Consider the following 17,443-nt stretch of genomic DNA (forward strand, 5'->3'; position numbering starts at 1 on the left):
ACGTTAAAATGTAACTCAAAAATATAATTGTAACACTGTGGGTAGCAGAGGCAGTAATGACTGGATATATACGTACATCTACGATAGGCTCACTGCACAGCCCACACCGTGGCGAGAAGAGGGTGAAGTAATCCCGCTCGCAGTACGGCAGTCCGTCCTTCTCGAAGAAGTTGCTGCCACCCATCTCCTTCTGGCAGTGGCTGCAGACAAAGTGCTCAGGGTGCCAGGTCTGCCCCAGGGCTGTCACCACCTGTGGCAAGAGGGACCGCAGTCAGCATCAAGGCAAGGGGACAGAGGCCACATGCTCGACCTCCACAACGAGAGCAACACCAAGTACACTGATCCCGCAGGGAACGGAAAGCCAATAACCTGGCCAGCGTCACCAGACGTGCACCACATACAAAGGTACAAGCATAGAGGAAGATCACAGCCTTATTAATTAGAACGCACACATTTAGTTTCCTTCCTGTCACACTATGCTGTGGACAACCACACATGCTGGATCTTGTCTACCCAGCGGGCTTTCCACAGACATGTGTTATGTTTGTGTACCCCAGTTACCCACCTGTCCAGCGATGGGCTTCTGGCAGGAAGCACACAGCCCCTTGGCAACCGTAGAGATGCCTTGCCGGCTGAGATCTGACTGCAACATCACCATCATGCTGTCCAGATTCTCGCTCTGCGGTGGGGCACTGCTGTGGACAACCGGCTGTGGAGAGGCCACGTTCGCCTGAGCTGGAGTCTGAGTTGGGACTGATTTCACCTGAGTTTGAGCCTGTGGCGAGTCTACGTTCACCTGAGGTTGAGGAGGCGTAACTTTCCCTTGTGCCTGAGGAGGATTGGTTGGTGGAATCTGAAAAACAGAAAGAGGAGATCAACTAATGAGCCCACATGAGTTGACACGTCTACTAATGCCTGCAACGTGGTTTCAACCAGTATTCGGATGTTGGATCAGATGGTGAATTCTTGGGCACCGAGTCAGACTGTGAAAACCTGGACCATGAGTCAGATTATGAATAAATTGACATTGAGAACATAGTGAAACTGGTAAATATTTGAAGGTCTGTTCAGTTGGTTAATGTCTAAATGTTGGGTCAGTTGGATTAGTATGGGAATGCCTGGATCTGGAGTCAGTTGGGAAATGCCTTGAGGTTGGGTCTAATATGGAATGCTTGGATGTTGGGTCAGTTGTTGTGCACCTAAGCAGTATATCACACAGTCTAGTCTAGGCACTGTCTCAATTGATTAATGCATGGACGTTGTTCACTTGGTGAATGCATGGATCTGGATGGCTGCCTAGATGCTGGCCAGCCTGGATGTTGGTGAAGTGGTGAATGGTTGAACCTTGGATGAGCCCGCTGTTTTCTGGACATTGGGCTCGTTGGTGAACGCCTTGGGGCTGTGTTGGATGGCGAATGCACACATCCTGGGTCAGCTAGTGATGCTGAATGATGGGTCAGCCAATAAATACTCGGCCATTGTGCCAGTTGGTGAAGTGGATTTGGGGAAAGTTGTGTTCAGATTATGGCTTTGTAGGCACACTCTGTCAAGGCGACAAATATAAGTTATAGACACAAATATTTTGAAACAAAAGTAACGTCTGTGTCACCTCTAGTCTGAGTTGTTGTTGAAAAAGCCAATTAAACCACCGATATAGGTTGCATAATTCGAAGAACTCAGGTGAAAGACGGCGCCAAATCCAGTTTTGCAAAGAGAAAAGGTTTTAATTATTCATATTGCCCTTGTATGACACGTGTTTCGGCTACATCCACTAGGCTTTCTCAAATCAGGGCCTTAATATAACAATAACAAAACAGAAAACATTTGGGAGTGAAAAAGTGGAAAAAGGAGGAAGGGAAAGGGGATGAATAAGTTAAATGTGCAATTATTTAGCGCATAAAGTCAAAGTATCAGTCACATTCATCACTGTAAAAAACAAAAGATGGAATAGTTAAAAGAGTAGCCACAGAAAAACAGGGGTTGGCAAAGGGGAGGTAAAGAACAGATATGAAACAGTATATCAAGAACAAAGGGAAAAAAACAAAGAAAGATATTTAATTAGTCCAGGTACTTCCTTAAAAGTCCATTTTACAAATTGCTTAGCCGTTTTATAAAATTGTGCAAATGTTGTTGCCTTATTACTGCATGTTCTCAAATATTTGTATTAAGTCAAGTTCATGGATAGATGGGTTCAATCCCTTTGAAAAAAATAAGTGCAAACACTCAGTATTCTTGTGAATTCTAGTGTACGTACGTCCTCGGACTTCTAAAGAATGATGTTTATTAGGGTTACGCAATACAAGCACTAATGCATTCCTTTCCGTGTATCAACAAATCATTTTAGAAAGGAAACTCCTGAGGTAGGGACTATAGGTTCTATTAGTGTGTCTATTAGTGTGTCTTGCGCGAAATGCGTTCTCAAGGTCTGTTACAGGGTTAACAGGTGATAAGGTTCCAAAATAGTTTGTGCTCACAATGTTAGCGCTGGTTCATTCCTTTCTATGGGCCTCATTACACGGTAGGCGGTGAACCATGGCGCTATTAGCGCCATGGTTCATGCCGGTAAAATACCGGCACCGGCTTGGTGGAAAGGGGAATTACCGCCCCATTCCAAGGTTGGCAGGGCAGTAATTCCCCCTTCCACCATTACCCTTCCCCATTCCCATTTTTGCCCCATAGGGCTCTATGGGAATGGGGAAGGCGCTAATTACGGTACCGCAAATTGCGGTACCGTAATTAGCTCCACTGGTCCCTTTGCAGGTTGGTTTTTAACGCCTGCAAAAAGCAGGCGTTAAATTCCCCAACCCGCAAAGGGACCTCGTAGTAAGGCGGTAAGGATTTACCGGTACCGGTAAAATACTGGTACCGGTATACCCTTACCGCCTACTGTGTAATGAGGCCCTATGTATTCGTAAATCGTTTTTACAAAACACCCGAGTTACAGATTCTATTGTAATTATATGTTACACGCGTAATGCGTTCTAATAATCTATTGCAGGTATGCGGTAACAGAATTGTCTATATTCGTAATGCAAGCGCTGCTTCATTACATTCTGTGCATCAGTATATCTATTGCAGGTTTGCGGTAACAGAATAGTCTATATTCGTAATGCAAGCGCTGCTTCATTACATTCTGTGCATCGGTATATCTATTGCAGGTATGCGGTAACAGAATAGTCTATATTCGTAATGCAAGCGCTGCTTCATTACATTCTGTGCATCGGTATATCTATTGCAGGTATGCGGTAACAGAATAGTCCATATTCGTAATGCAAGCGCTGCTTCATTACATTCTGTTCATCAGTAGAGGGGCCCCGGGGGGAACGTGAAGCGTTTCCCCCCGGGGAGATTTTTGGCGCTGCACACGGCCAGCGAGTGGCCGTGGGGGGCAGAGCGCCTCCCTAGGGTATTTAAGGGGCCAGGGAATGTTCGGGAGGCAGGCGACGGTTGGACTTGGTGATTCCTGTTGCCTGCTCCCGAGCCTTCCCTGGTATTAGCTGGGCCTAGAGGTGTGTGTGTTATTTAGGTGAGGCAGGGGAGTGTTGCTAGAGTGGGCGGGTAGGTAGTTGTTTAGTTTAAAAAAAAATAATAATAATAATTATATTATAATTTTGTGTAAGGGTAGAAGGGGTGCCGTAGATAAGACACCCCTTGGCTGCTTACCGGTGGGTCCCGTGTGGGAGGGTGCGCGTCGGTGGGAAATCCAGGAAGTTGGTGGGATCGTGGGCTCTGGGGTGCCGTGGGAAGTAGGGGCAGACCTTCTGACGTTTGCTTGCCGGTGGGGTGTTTTTGGTTTAGAAGCTGTGTGCTGGGCACTGTGTACACAGCGCCAGTGCCGTCTTCCTGGGTCCTCCTGGAGTGTGGGCGGCCACCCGTTAGTTGGAAGTAGACTGTATTAGAGTCTACGCTGCTGGATACACGGTAGCAGGTGAGGGACAGAGGAGGCAGTGTGGTTCCTTAAAGGGACAGTGCTAATTTTCTGGCTTCCCTATAGTGCGGTGCATCTCGCGATCCACCAGGAGGCAGTGTGACACGGTCACTCCTATGCACCAGTTCTAATTGGGCTGCTGGTTTTTGGGGCTTTCCTTTTCTTGTGGCTGTTTATTTGCCAGGGTAAGGGGTTTTAAGGGATAGGGCAGGATTTAGGGGGGTAATTATAAAAAAAAAAAAAAAATAAGAATAATTTTGGGAACAGTTTTGGTATTTTATATTACCTTTTTGGGTGATAGCAAGTGCTCGGTTACATTGGTGCAAAGCTGGTAGTTTGTCGTTTGGGGTATAGATCCACGGGTAGATTTTGGCTCGGGAGCTTAGGGCAGTTAGTTTAATTTTCAAGGGGCATATTTTAGTGCACATCCAGACATTTGGTGCACTATGGTGGGACAGGGAGCGAGCAAGAAGGGTCTGGTTGATGCTAGGGCTCTGAGGGAGGCCCTGGAAATAATTAGCAGGGCATCTAAGGCCCAATTGGAAAGGGCGGTAGGGGAAGTAACAGGAGAAAGAGAGGTAGGTGGGGGAAGGCCGCAGCGTAGAGCTGCGGCAGATGGGGCTCTCGCGGCAGTGGTGGCTTGCACCCCCGCGGCGGGGAGAGGGGAGGTTTGGGAATCCAGGGGCAGGAAGGTGAGGAGGGAGATAGACAGGAGGGCATCCGGGGGAGAAATGATTTCGGGTGGGCAGCCAGTGAGGGAGGGAGTGATTGATAGCCCGAGGGAAGCTGGGAGTGCTCAAAAGGAGTTGGCTCAAGGGAACCACAGTGGGGCCAGTGAGGGGGCGCGGAAGGCGGTGACAGGGCAGAGGGGAAGAGGGGGTAAATACCTGCAGAAGAGCGCAGGTGGGAGAAGGAGGGTGAGGTCCCCATCAATTGAGGAGGTTAGAGCGGGGTGCGGAACGGCCCCCCTGGGTAGGAGGAGTGAGGGCGGAGGGCGCTGCGCAGCCCCCGCTGGTCAGGTGGAGGTAGAGGGTTTCAGAATGGCCCCTCCTCAGTCAGCGCAAGGAGAGCCTAGAGGGTGCAGCACGGCCCCTAGTGATGAGGATTCCAGGGTGGAGGACGGAACTCCTCGCCCAAGAGAAGAGGACCAGGCAGGGGTTTCCGCGGCCCTGCCGAGAAGACGTCAAAGGAGTGGCGGGGTGGACGCCCCGGGCTCGCAAGAGGAAGATCAACTCAACTCGGGCATGAGCTCGCATCCACAATGTAGGAGCCCTCTAAGAAAAGAGATGAGGAGCATCGGTGTGGACGCCAGACCGCAGACGGCCTGCGTGGAAAGAGGTGAGCAGGAAAGGGAATGGTCATCTGCATGGCAGTGAGGGGTCACAAGAAGGGGGACGGGAAATGGAGGGTCCGGACTGCAAGGGGTAAGGAAAGAAGTTGGTGTACAGGCCATTGGAGCCTTGGGGGTTGAGAAGAGCATTTGCTCAGTGGAGGTCCAAACGGACAAGGTGGTGGAGCCATTGGTGCTCGAGGTGCAAGTTGAAAAAGAAAAGGAGGTTGAAGTGAAAGGAAAGGGGAAAAAACTGCCATACATGGGGATAACTAAACCGTTGGGGGCGCACTTGATGGCAGCGACCAGGGAGAAGATCCAGGCGGGGGAATTTGTAGATGTTTTTAAGTTGCTCCATAGGGAAGTGAGAGCAAAGGAGGGATCTAAAGAAGAAGAGAGGGAACTGGCTTCGCGCCCAAGGGTCCTGGTGACTATTGAGAATTGGACGTTGGCATTTATCATTTATGCCAGTGTTTATTGTGAAAAATTCCCTGAGCGTTGCGTGGCCCTGCTTAAATATATGGACGTAATTAGGAAGGCTTTCACGAGTTTCGGGGGCTTTGCCTGGGTAAGGTATGATGAGGAATTCAGAGCGAGAATGGCGGAGGACAGTCAGTCGGTCTGGGGGGAGATAGATATGGATCTTTGGCTGCAATGGATGGCTCCAACGAGGCCTGCCCCGACATTGCACACAGCAAGTGGGCTGCCTGTGCCTTTCCGGCCCTTTCTTGGTCGCCCCGCCCATGAGGGGGCGGGGGGAGGAGGCAGAGGGCAGTCCTCAGCAGCGTGCTGGGCGTTTAATAAGGACGGCTGCACGAGGTGGATGTGCAAATTTAAACACGAGTGCAGCAGGTGTGCGGGTCGGCATCCGGTTACGGATTGTTTTCAGGCAGGGGACAGTGGGTCAGGGCGAGGAGCGGGGCAAGGAGGTCGGGGGAAAGGACTGCATGCCTGGTAAATTGGGGTGTGCTGGTAGGTCGGGCTCGGTTTATCGTAATAGGAGGGGGGGGGCACAAGATTTGATGAAAGGTTTTGGGGGCGATTTAAAGGGGGTAGGAGAGGGGTGAGGAGGAAGAATGGAAGGTAGGGGAGGGCCGCAGGGGGGTGTAACTGTGGAAATTGTTAAGGGGTGGTGGCCGTCATTTGGAGGGCATGGCTGATGGTGGAGAAGCCCTCACGCTTGCAGCACGACAAGGTGAGGAAGCTTCAGGCTGCATGGACGGAGGTGCAGGAGCGCCTCTGGTGCAGCAGGGGGAAGTGGAGATGGGTCTGCATGGACGGGGGTGCACTAGGGCCCCTGGTGCAGCTGGGGGAAAAGTGGAGCAACGAAGCAAGGTGCTGGAAGAGGAATTTATGTGGAATGGTCTGCATGGACGGGGGTGCAGGTTTGGCCCCTGGTGCAGCGGTGGAGAGGAGTAAGGCAGAAAAGGGGCCTGCATGGACGAGGGTGCACTAGGGCCCCTGGTGCAGGTGGGAAACAGGTGGTAATGGACGCAAGGAGCTTGAAGATTAGTTATATGGAAGGGACTGCATGGACGGGGGTGCAGGTTTGGCCCCTGGTGCAGTGGCGAGAGGAGTAATAAAGTAAAGGGCCTGCATGGACGGGGGTGCACGTGGGCCCACGGTGCAGGGGGGGCAACGTAGGGCCAAATTAATAAGGTGTTGGAAGGTGGGGGGGCAAGGGTGAGCAGGAGGGTAATAGTTTAGGGGAAAGAGGGGGGGCTAAGTGGGTTAGGTGTATTGTTTAAAGGTTAGGTGAAAGGGGCAAAATATAGGGGGACAGGTAGGAGAGGACCTTGGGTGTTTCCGGAGAGGGTTAAGGAGATGGCCAGAAAGGATAGGGTACTGAGGAAGGTGTTACTAGTGGTGCGGGAAAGGTTAGGAGGTTGGAACTTATTCATTTAGGAGGGGTGCAGCATCTGAAGGTAGCAGGCTGGGCTATTCAGAGGAGTAGGTGAATAGGTTGGGACGCTGGGAGTAAGGGAGATACAAACGGTATGCCAGGGACCGGGTCAAACGGAATGTTGTTAGAACATTTTTTCAGTAGGTAGCAGGAGTGTTGCATTTATTAGGATGTTGGTGATTTGTAAGTGATTTTGTAATTTCTTTTTCAGATGCTGCTAGGAGGTCCAGTCAGATGTCAAAAATCTGGTTTTTGGGACATTCTAGGGTTAAGTGGGCAGGGAAAGAAGCTGAGAAAAGGGTTGTTGGCAGGCAACTGGGGTGCAACTATAAAGATGTTGTGGTAAAATGGTCCGGGTTTGAGGGGCTGGGCTGGGATCAGTTGCTTCCTATGTTGGCTGGGTTGAGGGAAAACTATGGGCCTCCAGTTGGGGGGGATTAGTCTTGGTGGGGAAAATGATCTGGTAAGGGATACGGGTGTGGCTCTTCTTAGGAAAATAAAAAGGGTTTTTTTTTATGGGTCTGACAAGGGTGGCCTCAAGCAACTGTAGGGGGGGACTAAGTGTTTGCCACAGAGAGTTGGGGGGGGAGCGAAAAATGAGGGTCCGATAGGGAGGGCAAGCAAGGGGATAAACAGAGAGATGGTAGAATTTTGTAAATCGGTGTCAGTACAGGTTCTGGACCGTAAGGAGATGGTTTAGAAAGGATTGAGGAGATTTAGAGAGGATGGGTAAACTTTCTGGTTTGGGGAACAATCATTATCTGGCGAACTGGAGCTCTTGGCTGGGAGATTGGTTGATGAGTTGGAGGTAGGAAGATTGGTGGGGGGGGTGGGGCAGAAAGAACACCTCGGGGGAGGGTTTTTCTGGTGCCGGGGGCATGGCCCCTTTTGATGTGGGGGGAGGGAAGCACATTGGGGGATTGACACGGGAAAGTATGGGGTGGCGCTGTTTGCACAAGCGGGCCACCACGGGGGAACAGGTATTGAGCCTGGAGGGGCATGGCCCCGGGGAGAAAGCGGGACGTCTGGAAAAGGGGTAAGGAGACGGTAGGGTCCAAGGGATAGTTAGGGAGGAAATGGCTTTATTTAATTATTTAATTGTTGGGTAAAAAATGAGAATGTTTAATTATTTAATTGGTTGTTTAAAATATGTCTTTAAGTTTGTAAGGCCATGGAGCCAGGTAAGCGTTTATTTGTAAGCTTTGGACTGTCACATTAAAGCGACCTTTTCCACTTTTTAATGAGTCTGGGTTTTTGTGCAGTAAGCCAAAAGGGGGGCCCCGGGGGGAACGCGAAGCGTTTCCCCCCGGGGAGGTTTTTGGCACTGCACACGGCCAGCGAGTGGCTGTGGGAGGCAGAGAGCCTCCCTAGGGTATTTAAGGGGCCAGGGAAGGTTCGGGAGGCAGGCGACGGTTGGACGTGGTGATTGTCCCGCGCTCCCACCCCCTGCATTTTGGGTTAGGTCTGGTGTCTGGTTTTATTAAAGGGGGATGGGGGACCATTGTACTTGGTTTCTGCAGGGGTTTTTTACATCCCAGGTCAAGGTCTTACAGGGTTTTTTGGTCTGTTAAGGAGCTATTATATGGTAGTTTTGTGTGACAGGTCGGGGCATCAGTGAAGTTGTAAGGTACAATTTTGTTGCTGATGTGGCAGGTCAGACTGGCTGCAGGTCATAGGAAGGGGGAGATTGGTGTAGAGGGGAGTCTGAGGGGTATTGAAGTGGCCCTGGGCTCCGGGGGCATGGCCCCTTTTGATGTGGGGGGAGGGACGCACATTGGGGGAATGACACGGGAAAGGATGGGGTGGCGCTGTTTGCACAAGCGGGCCAACACGGGGGAACAGGTATTGAGCCTGGAGGGGCATGGCCCCGGGGAGAAAGCGGGACGCCTGGAAAAGGGGTAAGGAGACGGTAGGGTCCAAGGGATAGTTAGGGAGGAAATGGCTTTATTTAATTATTTAATTGTTGGGTAAAAAATGAGAATGTTTAATTATATAATTGGTTGTTTAAAATATGTCTTTAGTTTGTAATGCCATGGAGCCAGGTAAGCGTTTAATTGTAAGCTTTGGCCTGTCACATTAAAGCAACCTTTTCCACTTTTAAATGAGTCTGGGTTTTTGTGCAGTAAGCCAAAATATCATTTTTCACAAGTCATCTGAGTTAAAAAATCTAACTTCTAATTATGCGTCAAAACGCCTAACGCGTTCAAAAAGTACATTAAAAATGTGCGGTCACAGAGTAGACTATACTCGCTACATATTGGTACTGCGTTAAATAGCTGCTCACTAAGGATTGTAATTTAAAGACGGTCTCTTACCCGCACCATTTCCTCGATGCGCTCTCGCGCTTAGGTCTAATCTGTGAGGCGCCGAATGGCGTCTGTATTAAGATGATTTGGCGCCGTCTTTAACCTGAGTTCTTTGGATTTGGGGAAAGTTGGCGAATGCCTCGGTATTGGGTCAGTTTGTGAATGTCCAAATGTTGGTCAGTTGGAAATGCAAGTGAGGATTTGGGTAATCTCTTGAATCCTGGACAATGAGGGACTATCTTCAAATTCAATGACCTATGGGAAAAAATGTAAATGTTCCCCCACATCCTTAGTGTGCAACCCACTACACCGTCAACTAACTTACGTTACTCTGCACCCTGAAACCAGAGAGCGATGCCATGAGTCTGTCCAGCTCCAGTGTGGCCGATGTCGCTGACGGGGTCATGGATCCTGCAGACCTGAAGTCAAAGGTTAAATGGTCAGAACTACCTCTAAATCACTGTGTGTGTCATATGGGTCAATCAGAATTATGAACAGCTTTGTATTTGCACCAGAAATGTGATCACAAAAGACATTTGTTGTCTTCAACGGCTAGCACTTCCTGTCTTGCTGCCCAATGAGAAGGTGTGGCATGGCTGATGTCTCTCGCTGGGCTTCCTTCATCGAAATTATAACAGATCAATAATTAACTAAATGTGTCCAAGGAATGAAAGTAAAGAAGTTACTTACCTGCGACATTAGTTTTGCAGCACTGTTTTGTTATAGATTCACACTCTTAACCTGAGTCAGCAACCAGACCCATGGGAGAACAACTGGATTCCCATAATCCTTTGGGCGGTACCTTCATCTTTAAATTGGTTTGTCGATCTTTTGCATTGAAAGCAGGCCATTCTTACTAATCACCTTTACAACATAAACAGAGATTAGGAGGAAAACCAATACGTCTAAATAAACTGCACCTCTAATGCACCAGCAAGTGCCTTGCACATGCAACCAGTTATAGGTAAGTAAGTAACTTGCAGCATGTGACTGTTTCAGTGCTCATTCTTTGCAATGAGTAGTGTCTCAGGGTTCTACCCTGGACCAAGAAGGACACCAAGACCATAGGTTATCATTTACACTATTTATTGGAGGGATTGGTCACAATAATGGGGAACTCAAATGAAAATAAGATCTTTCCAAACAAAAAAGAAAGTAAGAGTAGTTCCCTTTTTATGAGATTGGGTCCCTTTTCCTTCTGAGAACCCCCGCCCCCTCCCTCCTTTGTTCGATGTCTCTTTCTCAGGATGCAGATTCCTATGCTTTCCCGGTCCCTCAGGTCAATGCCTCCACAGTTCAAAAAGGGGTTACTTCACCGTTCTGGTGTTGCGGCTTTAGGGAGATGAAACCCATCTTGGTCTGAACTAGATGCAGGCTTTCTAGGGCCTTGTAGCCCACAACTCACTTTGTTGTAAACTCTTGTGAGCACATGGGTCAGTGGACATATTCAGAATGGGCGAGCTTGAGATGTGTCCCTTGGCCTGGCTGGGCCGGGACTTCCACTTAGTTTCCCTTGACCCACCTTTCTGATCTCACAATAGTCTCCCTGACTGAGTTGCTTCCTCCATCCACAGACTGGTCCTGCTTAGGACTGGGCTCCTCCTCCTCCTCCTCCTCCTCCTCCTCCTCCTCCTCCTCCTCCTCCTCCTCCTCCTCCTCCTCCTCCTCCTCCTCCTCCTCCTCCTCATCATCATCATCATCATCATTATATTATTTAATATTTGTAGTGCACAACATGCCCATAGGTCTCAGTGCGCACAGGTAAGAAGAGCCAGAACACTAGGGAAGCAGGGGGTCAAACCGAGAGTCCCACCGGAGAAAAGGAGAGAAGTCTAGTCTTTAGAATTAAACAAGTGTGTGTTTTCAGTGCTTTCCGAAAGCTCATGTGACTAGGAATGTCACCGATGGAGGAGGGAAGGGCATTTCACAGCATGGGGGGCGAAGATTTGGAAGCAGGTACCACCACATATTTTTAACTTATGCCTGGGTATGGTCAATTTGCTGGTCCCACTGGATCGGAGGGTTCTCCGAGCAGTAGTCTTTGCTAATCTATTGGCAAAATACTGTGGTGGCCTGTCAGCAAGGCACTTATGAGTAAGGGTGAGCATGCTGTGCTGGATTCAGTGATGTGCTGGAAGCCAGTGTAAAGATCTTCTAAACTGAGTGACATGATCCCATGGACCTAGATTACAGATGGCTCTAACAGCCCCGTTTTGGGACGTTTGTAGTATTTTTACATTGCTTTTGGATGTGCCGGCCAATAAGCTGTTACAATAGTCAAGCCGTGAGTTCACTAACACCGTGCCCAGGGATGAAAGGTGCTTCGAGGATACATAGGGCTTAATCTGTCTCAGTAATTTGTTCACATAGGCACAGGAGGCTTTAACTTGTCCTATGTGTTGCTTCATTGATAGCCCGGAATCCAAAAATACTCCTTGTGTTTTTACAGTGGAGCTCACGGTACAACTTGAGATAGTGAAGCATTGGTATTTAGGATTAAGATGTTTTAGTCCCTGATTAGAGCCAACAAGCAAAAACTCAGTCTTTTCTTTGTTTAACGCCAGCCCTGTATCCGGTTATAAATTCTCTTGATAAGGGTGAAGTCATAGTCAACGGACAGCTCAAAGATGAGCCGGGTATCGTCAGCGTAGTTGATGTAACCATACATGCCAACATTCTCGACTACCTAGGAGGGAGATTCAACACCAGAAAGCAGGAGAAAAGAATTTCCCAATTGGGGTTTTAATTATTTCAGGCGAGAGTAAAATAAATAGCAATCTTTTTTTAATATAAAAATCAGGAGTCTCCCGCCTAAATTGGGAGGGTTGGCATGTATGTGTAACGCACGCCGACGGTATCCAGCAAGTCACACAAAGGGCTCGCATAAACATTAAACAGAGAGGGCGAGACGCATGTGGCCTGTCGGACTCCATATGAGAGAGATTCTGTGAGAGCCTTGAAGCCACTCATAGCAACTCTGGCCCTTCTAGGGCCAAGAAAGGAAGCAAACCAGGCATGAGTGGATTCAGAGCAATTTAGCAGATTGCCTCTCTAAAAGTAAAGTATGGTCAACCAAGTCGAAGGTGATTGCTCTTGCTGTTTAAGAGCTCATTCTCTTCGTTCCCCTTAGTCCTCCTCTAGGAACGGATGTTCTTTTCTCTGCTCCTACCTCTTGGGATATCACCCTGGTCTGCTCAGATCTCTTTGCCGCTGTTATTACTTCTGCTGAGCCACCTCCTGTTTGGGTGTTACTTCCTACTGTTTATCCTCTTCTTCCACTAATGTCACACCTCCAATCTCCTCCGTGCTACTTTCAGTTCCACCCCCACCTTGTGGTGTTCCTTCCTCCACCTCTGTGTCACTTCCATTCATGCCTTTGTATTGCTTCCACCCTCTGATTTTGCCAACTCCTCCTTCCACCATGGGTCTCACCACCTTCTCCTGCACCTTGATTCCTACAATCTTCTCTTGCGTTCCACTGCAGGCCATGATGTTACCACCTCCTCCTACAATTGTCCTCGTCCTGATATAACCACCTGCTCAACACTTTAGATCTCACCACCACCTCCTGCCTTCCCTCACCCTCTGATGTTACCACCTCCCCCATGGCCTTCCAAGCTCTCATCGCCTCTTCCTGGTCTCCACCACTGCCACCTTTCCACTTTCCCAGCCTCTGCTTCTCCCACCGCTCTACTGTCTGCAGCCTTCTCCAAATGTGAGGCTCCTGAAAACTACACTGCCTTACTGGAAATGGGTTTCTTTTATAGTGGGTACCCTGCTGCCCATTGGTAGGTTTTTCAGTGATGATTTGCACCTGGGCCTTGTAATTAGGTGAGGACTGACATTGGCTGTTATCCCTAAGTGCACCTGATGCTGCTTTGGAGTCAAAGGACTGGACAAAGCCTAGGCATGGCCTGCTCACCATTTTGGTCATTAATATTTCTCTCCTAAATGCTCCCAGGTGCTGCCTGCGCTGAGCTCTTCAATGTCTCCAGTGTGTGATTTAAAGTCTGAACACACACTAGATAACTATTTAACCGTAGGCGTCACGGACCGGGCACTGGATTGTTTAACCTCCTTCCTCTCAAATCAGCCTTCCCAAGTTCAATTGGGCCCCTTTCTCTCCTTTACCTCACTCTCGACTTGCGGCGTCCCTCAGGGCTCTATCCTCCAATGTGGCTTTTCAACATTTAGCTTGCCTTTCTTGCCCACTTGATTTACACCTTCTCTCCTCATTTCCAGTGCTTTGTTGAGGACAAAAAAGCTCGCCTTTAAGCTTCCTTCCTCTTCCTCCTCTCTTTCCTCTCTCATCCCGAATTATCTATTCAAGCATGGTGCGCTGCAAACAATCTCTGCCTTAACGCCAGGAAGACTGAAATCCTTCTCATTGGCATTCCTACTCCTTCCTTCCCTCCCACACTCTGGTCACCCATCTTGGGCCCCTTCCCCTCGCACTCCTGTGAGGCAAAAAACGTGGGTGTCATCTTCGACTCCTCTCTCTCCTTCTCAACTCATATCGCTGATCTTGCCAAGAAGGACCACTATCAGTTTCCCCTCCTCAGAGGCATTCTCCCCTTCCTCACTTTTCCTCAAAAACTCAATGTCTCCAGAGCTCTGGTTCTCTCAATCCTTGATTACTGCAACAGCCTCTTCCTTAATCTGACTCTTTCCTCACTCTGCCCTCTTCAGCTATCCAGAATAGGACTGCAAGACTAATCCTTGGCCTCAAGCCCAGGGACTGCATCTCTCCAGCCCTAAAATCTCCCCACTGGCTCCCGGTGGCTACGAGGATAAAGTTAAAGACCCTCTGCATCATGGCTTTCTGGAGCTTGGGGCTGCGCTATATTCAACTCTCTCTCCCTAAATACTTCCCGGCTAGAGTCCTTCGGTCCTCTAGCTCCAACTCTCTGCAGATCACACATTTTTCCAAGCAGAGAGTGGGGGGGTAGATCTCTCTCTTCAGCAGGAGCCTCTCTCTTGAATGGCCTCCCTGCCCCTCTCAGGCTTGAGCCGGATCTCCTTAAGTTCCTGAAGATTCTCAAGACCCCCGTCCCCTGCATTGACTGGCTGCTTCGTCCCCCCTGAGTCCTACAGGGCACCAGGCCCCCCTCGTCCAGTCTACCCCAGCACCCCGGTCTCCCGGGCCCCCTTCCCCTGATTAGCCTGGCGGGGTGTGCACCTACCGAGCCTGGCCCACCGACTTCCTCGCACTTAGCATGTGGTCCTCACTCCCTGCACTCCTGGCATCCCCTGGCACTTGCCCACCTGGCCTCCCTTTAGCACTGGCCTTGCCCCAGGGCCCCTCTTCCTCCCCTGCACTTATATGCTGCCACCTCTGGCCCCTTCTTCCCTCCCACTCTAGCATTTTCCCTTCCACCCCAACCGGCTCCCCCCCCCCCACTCCCTTACACCCCTTGAACATCTTTTTATTGCACTTGCACGATCTGAATGACACAAGGCACAATAGGACCGCTATTGTCCCCCGTTCCTCCCCCCCACACCATTTTTTGTCTTGTGGTGCCTTGAAACACCACTCGATGTATAGGTGCTTTATAAATGACCAATAAATAAATACATAAAAAATAACTAGCTGAGAAGACTCCATGAAGCAAAGGAGATCTAGAGAAAGATCCTGAAAACTTTTTTTAAAAAAAAGAGAGCGGTGGGACCGAGGTTCAGCTTATGCGGAAAATGTTATGTACAAAAAAAATAATAAAAGTGTTTTTCTACTGGGCTGGTGTGTGAAGTTTCTATGAATAGCCACACATTTGGTTACCTGCAACAAGCCTGCGAAGAGTCAACACACGCATGCTTCTAGTATCTGCAGTAGTACACAATGAGTGCGTATCACTCAGGCTATCTGCCACAGTATTCCCTGTGTGCCATTGCAAAAGGCTCAGCAGCTCCTTTAGGGGTGGGGGGGGCAGCAGCACCTGCAATGGGGACAGGTGCTGAGGGCACCGTTGAGGGAAGACCCGGCTATGCCCCGGCTATTCATCACTGCTTACACTGATGCCCACGGAGAAGTCTGATGACAAACCAATCTCGAGGGCATACATATAGACGGGCGGCCAGCTCCATCGCGAGATCACTGTTTAAGCAGGCAAGGGAGTGGTGGGGAAGAGACCTGGGCCCCCAGGTGACGGGGACTGGGAATGCGCCCAACGGGAGGCTAGAGACATAGCCGTAGATGCCAGGCTCAGGGCAATCCAGTAGAAAGTGCTCCATAGTGTGTACTATTCGCCCCAGAGGGCAGACGAGAGAGAGGACGACATTTGTTCCAAATGCAAGATTGAGGTGGCAACGTTCTGCCATATGGTTCGGGCCTGCCCAAGAATGAGGGCCTAGTGGGAGGAGGTGTTATAGGTGCTGCTCACGCTGCAGAGGAGGAATTGGGAATTGACCTGGTGATGGGCCTGTTGGGCGCCTTACAACATTGGAAAAGGCCCTGCTTTATTATATTCTATGTAGTTAACTACAGCATCATCAATTATCAATTTACTAGGATTTATTTCACTTTTCATACAACTTGCTGTAATGTCTACTCAATTATTCTTAACGTTCAATAAAAATCAATTAACTTAAAAAAAAGGCCCTGTTAGACATGCCCCTTGGCCCTTGCAAAAAGAGGTATTGCAATGAAAGAGGGGTGGTGGAGATACCCTCTTATTGCAAACGTGGGAGGATGGGATGGATGGTGTAGAAGGGTGCCCCCCCTTATTACACACGTGGGTTGATGGTGTAGAAGGTTGCCCCTACAAACACAAGAAGATGTGGGGGAATTGGGTTGACCAGCAGGGTGGTTCCTGATGCCATTGTGGCGGAGGTTTAGTGGGATGGAGATAGCGTTTCGGGCGGAGTGGGTCGGATGCCAGAGGTTTTTGGGGATGGGGGGTTAACATGGGAAGGGGGGCATAGGCTGGGACTAAGGGGAAGTTGCGGGGGATATTTGTATAGCTTTTTAGATTGTATGTCCTGCTAACCTGAGATATTTTCTGTGTTTTCAATAAAGTTTCACAATAATTTAAAAAAAGAGGCCCATAAAAAGGCTCCACAGTAAATGAGTGGCAGGGGGCTGCGTGTACGGGGAGCAGTGGTGGCAGGATGGTCTTGAGCGGCAGGCACCAGCATGCAATGGAACAGGGCGTCCAAGTGTTGGCATTTCCAACAATATACAAATATTAGTATTATGAGCAAACACTGTCGGATGGCATAAAGGCCATCTGATGACGCCACAGATTACACATGGTCTTACGGTGACACAGGTCACCCAATGACATTGCAAAATAAACAGGTCAAGTGATGATCTCACAGAACATGGGAAGGCCGTTTGATGACTTCATAGCACACAGAGGACGTAACATGAGTTCACATAATAGAACCCAGGCTGTGTGATGACATCACAGAACACAGATGGCGAGCCACAGAGTTCTAATAAAGAACTCTGGGGCGTTCTCACTAGGTGACAAAAAGCACAAACAGAGAACGTGTGGAGAAATCACAGAGCAAAGAAGTGTGGGGACGTCATCGCTCAAGACAGGGAGAGCCTGTGATGAGAGCACAGACCGCGGTGGAGTCATGGAGCAGAGAGTGGCTGAGTAGGGACTCCGCTCAACACAGGGAGAGCCTGTGATGAGAGCACAGACAGAGAGTGGCTGTGTAGGGACATCACTCCACAGAGGGAGAGAGCCTGTCATGAGAGCACAGACCACGGTGGAATCACGGAGCAGAGAGTGGCTGTGTCGAGACATCACTGAAGACAGGGAGAGCCTGTGACGAGAGCACAGACCGCGGAGGAGTCACGGAGCAGAGAGTGGCTGTGTCGGGACATCACTCCACAGAGGGAGAGAGCCTGTCATGAGAGCACAGACCACGGTGGAATCACGGAGCAGAGAGTGGCTGTGTCGGGACATCACTCCACAGAGGGAGAGAGCCTGTCATGAGAGCACAGACCACGGTGGAATCACGGAGCAGAG

General features: G+C 49.6%; 1 protein-coding gene across 1 annotated transcript in view; it reads right to left on the reverse strand.

Annotated features, from left to right (window-relative positions):
• TGFB1I1 (transforming growth factor beta 1 induced transcript 1) overlaps positions 1 to 17,443 on the reverse strand; it is a 196,467-nt gene that overhangs the window by 40,218 nt on the left and 138,806 nt on the right. The window contains exons 6-8 of the mRNA XM_069651591.1: positions 9,793 to 9,886; positions 566 to 853; positions 77 to 250 (exon numbers count right to left, since the gene is read on the reverse strand). Of these exons, the coding sequence (XP_069507692.1) occupies positions 77 to 250; positions 566 to 853; positions 9,793 to 9,886 (556 nt within the window). The remainder of the gene's footprint in view (positions 1 to 76; positions 251 to 565; positions 854 to 9,792; positions 9,887 to 17,443) is intronic.

Source organism: Ambystoma mexicanum, chromosome 3p (assembly GCF_040938575.1).
Source record: "Ambystoma mexicanum isolate Mex_15411 chromosome 3p, UKY_AmexF1_1, whole genome shotgun sequence".
Classification (NCBI taxonomy): domain Eukaryota; kingdom Metazoa; phylum Chordata; class Amphibia; order Caudata; family Ambystomatidae; genus Ambystoma; species Ambystoma mexicanum.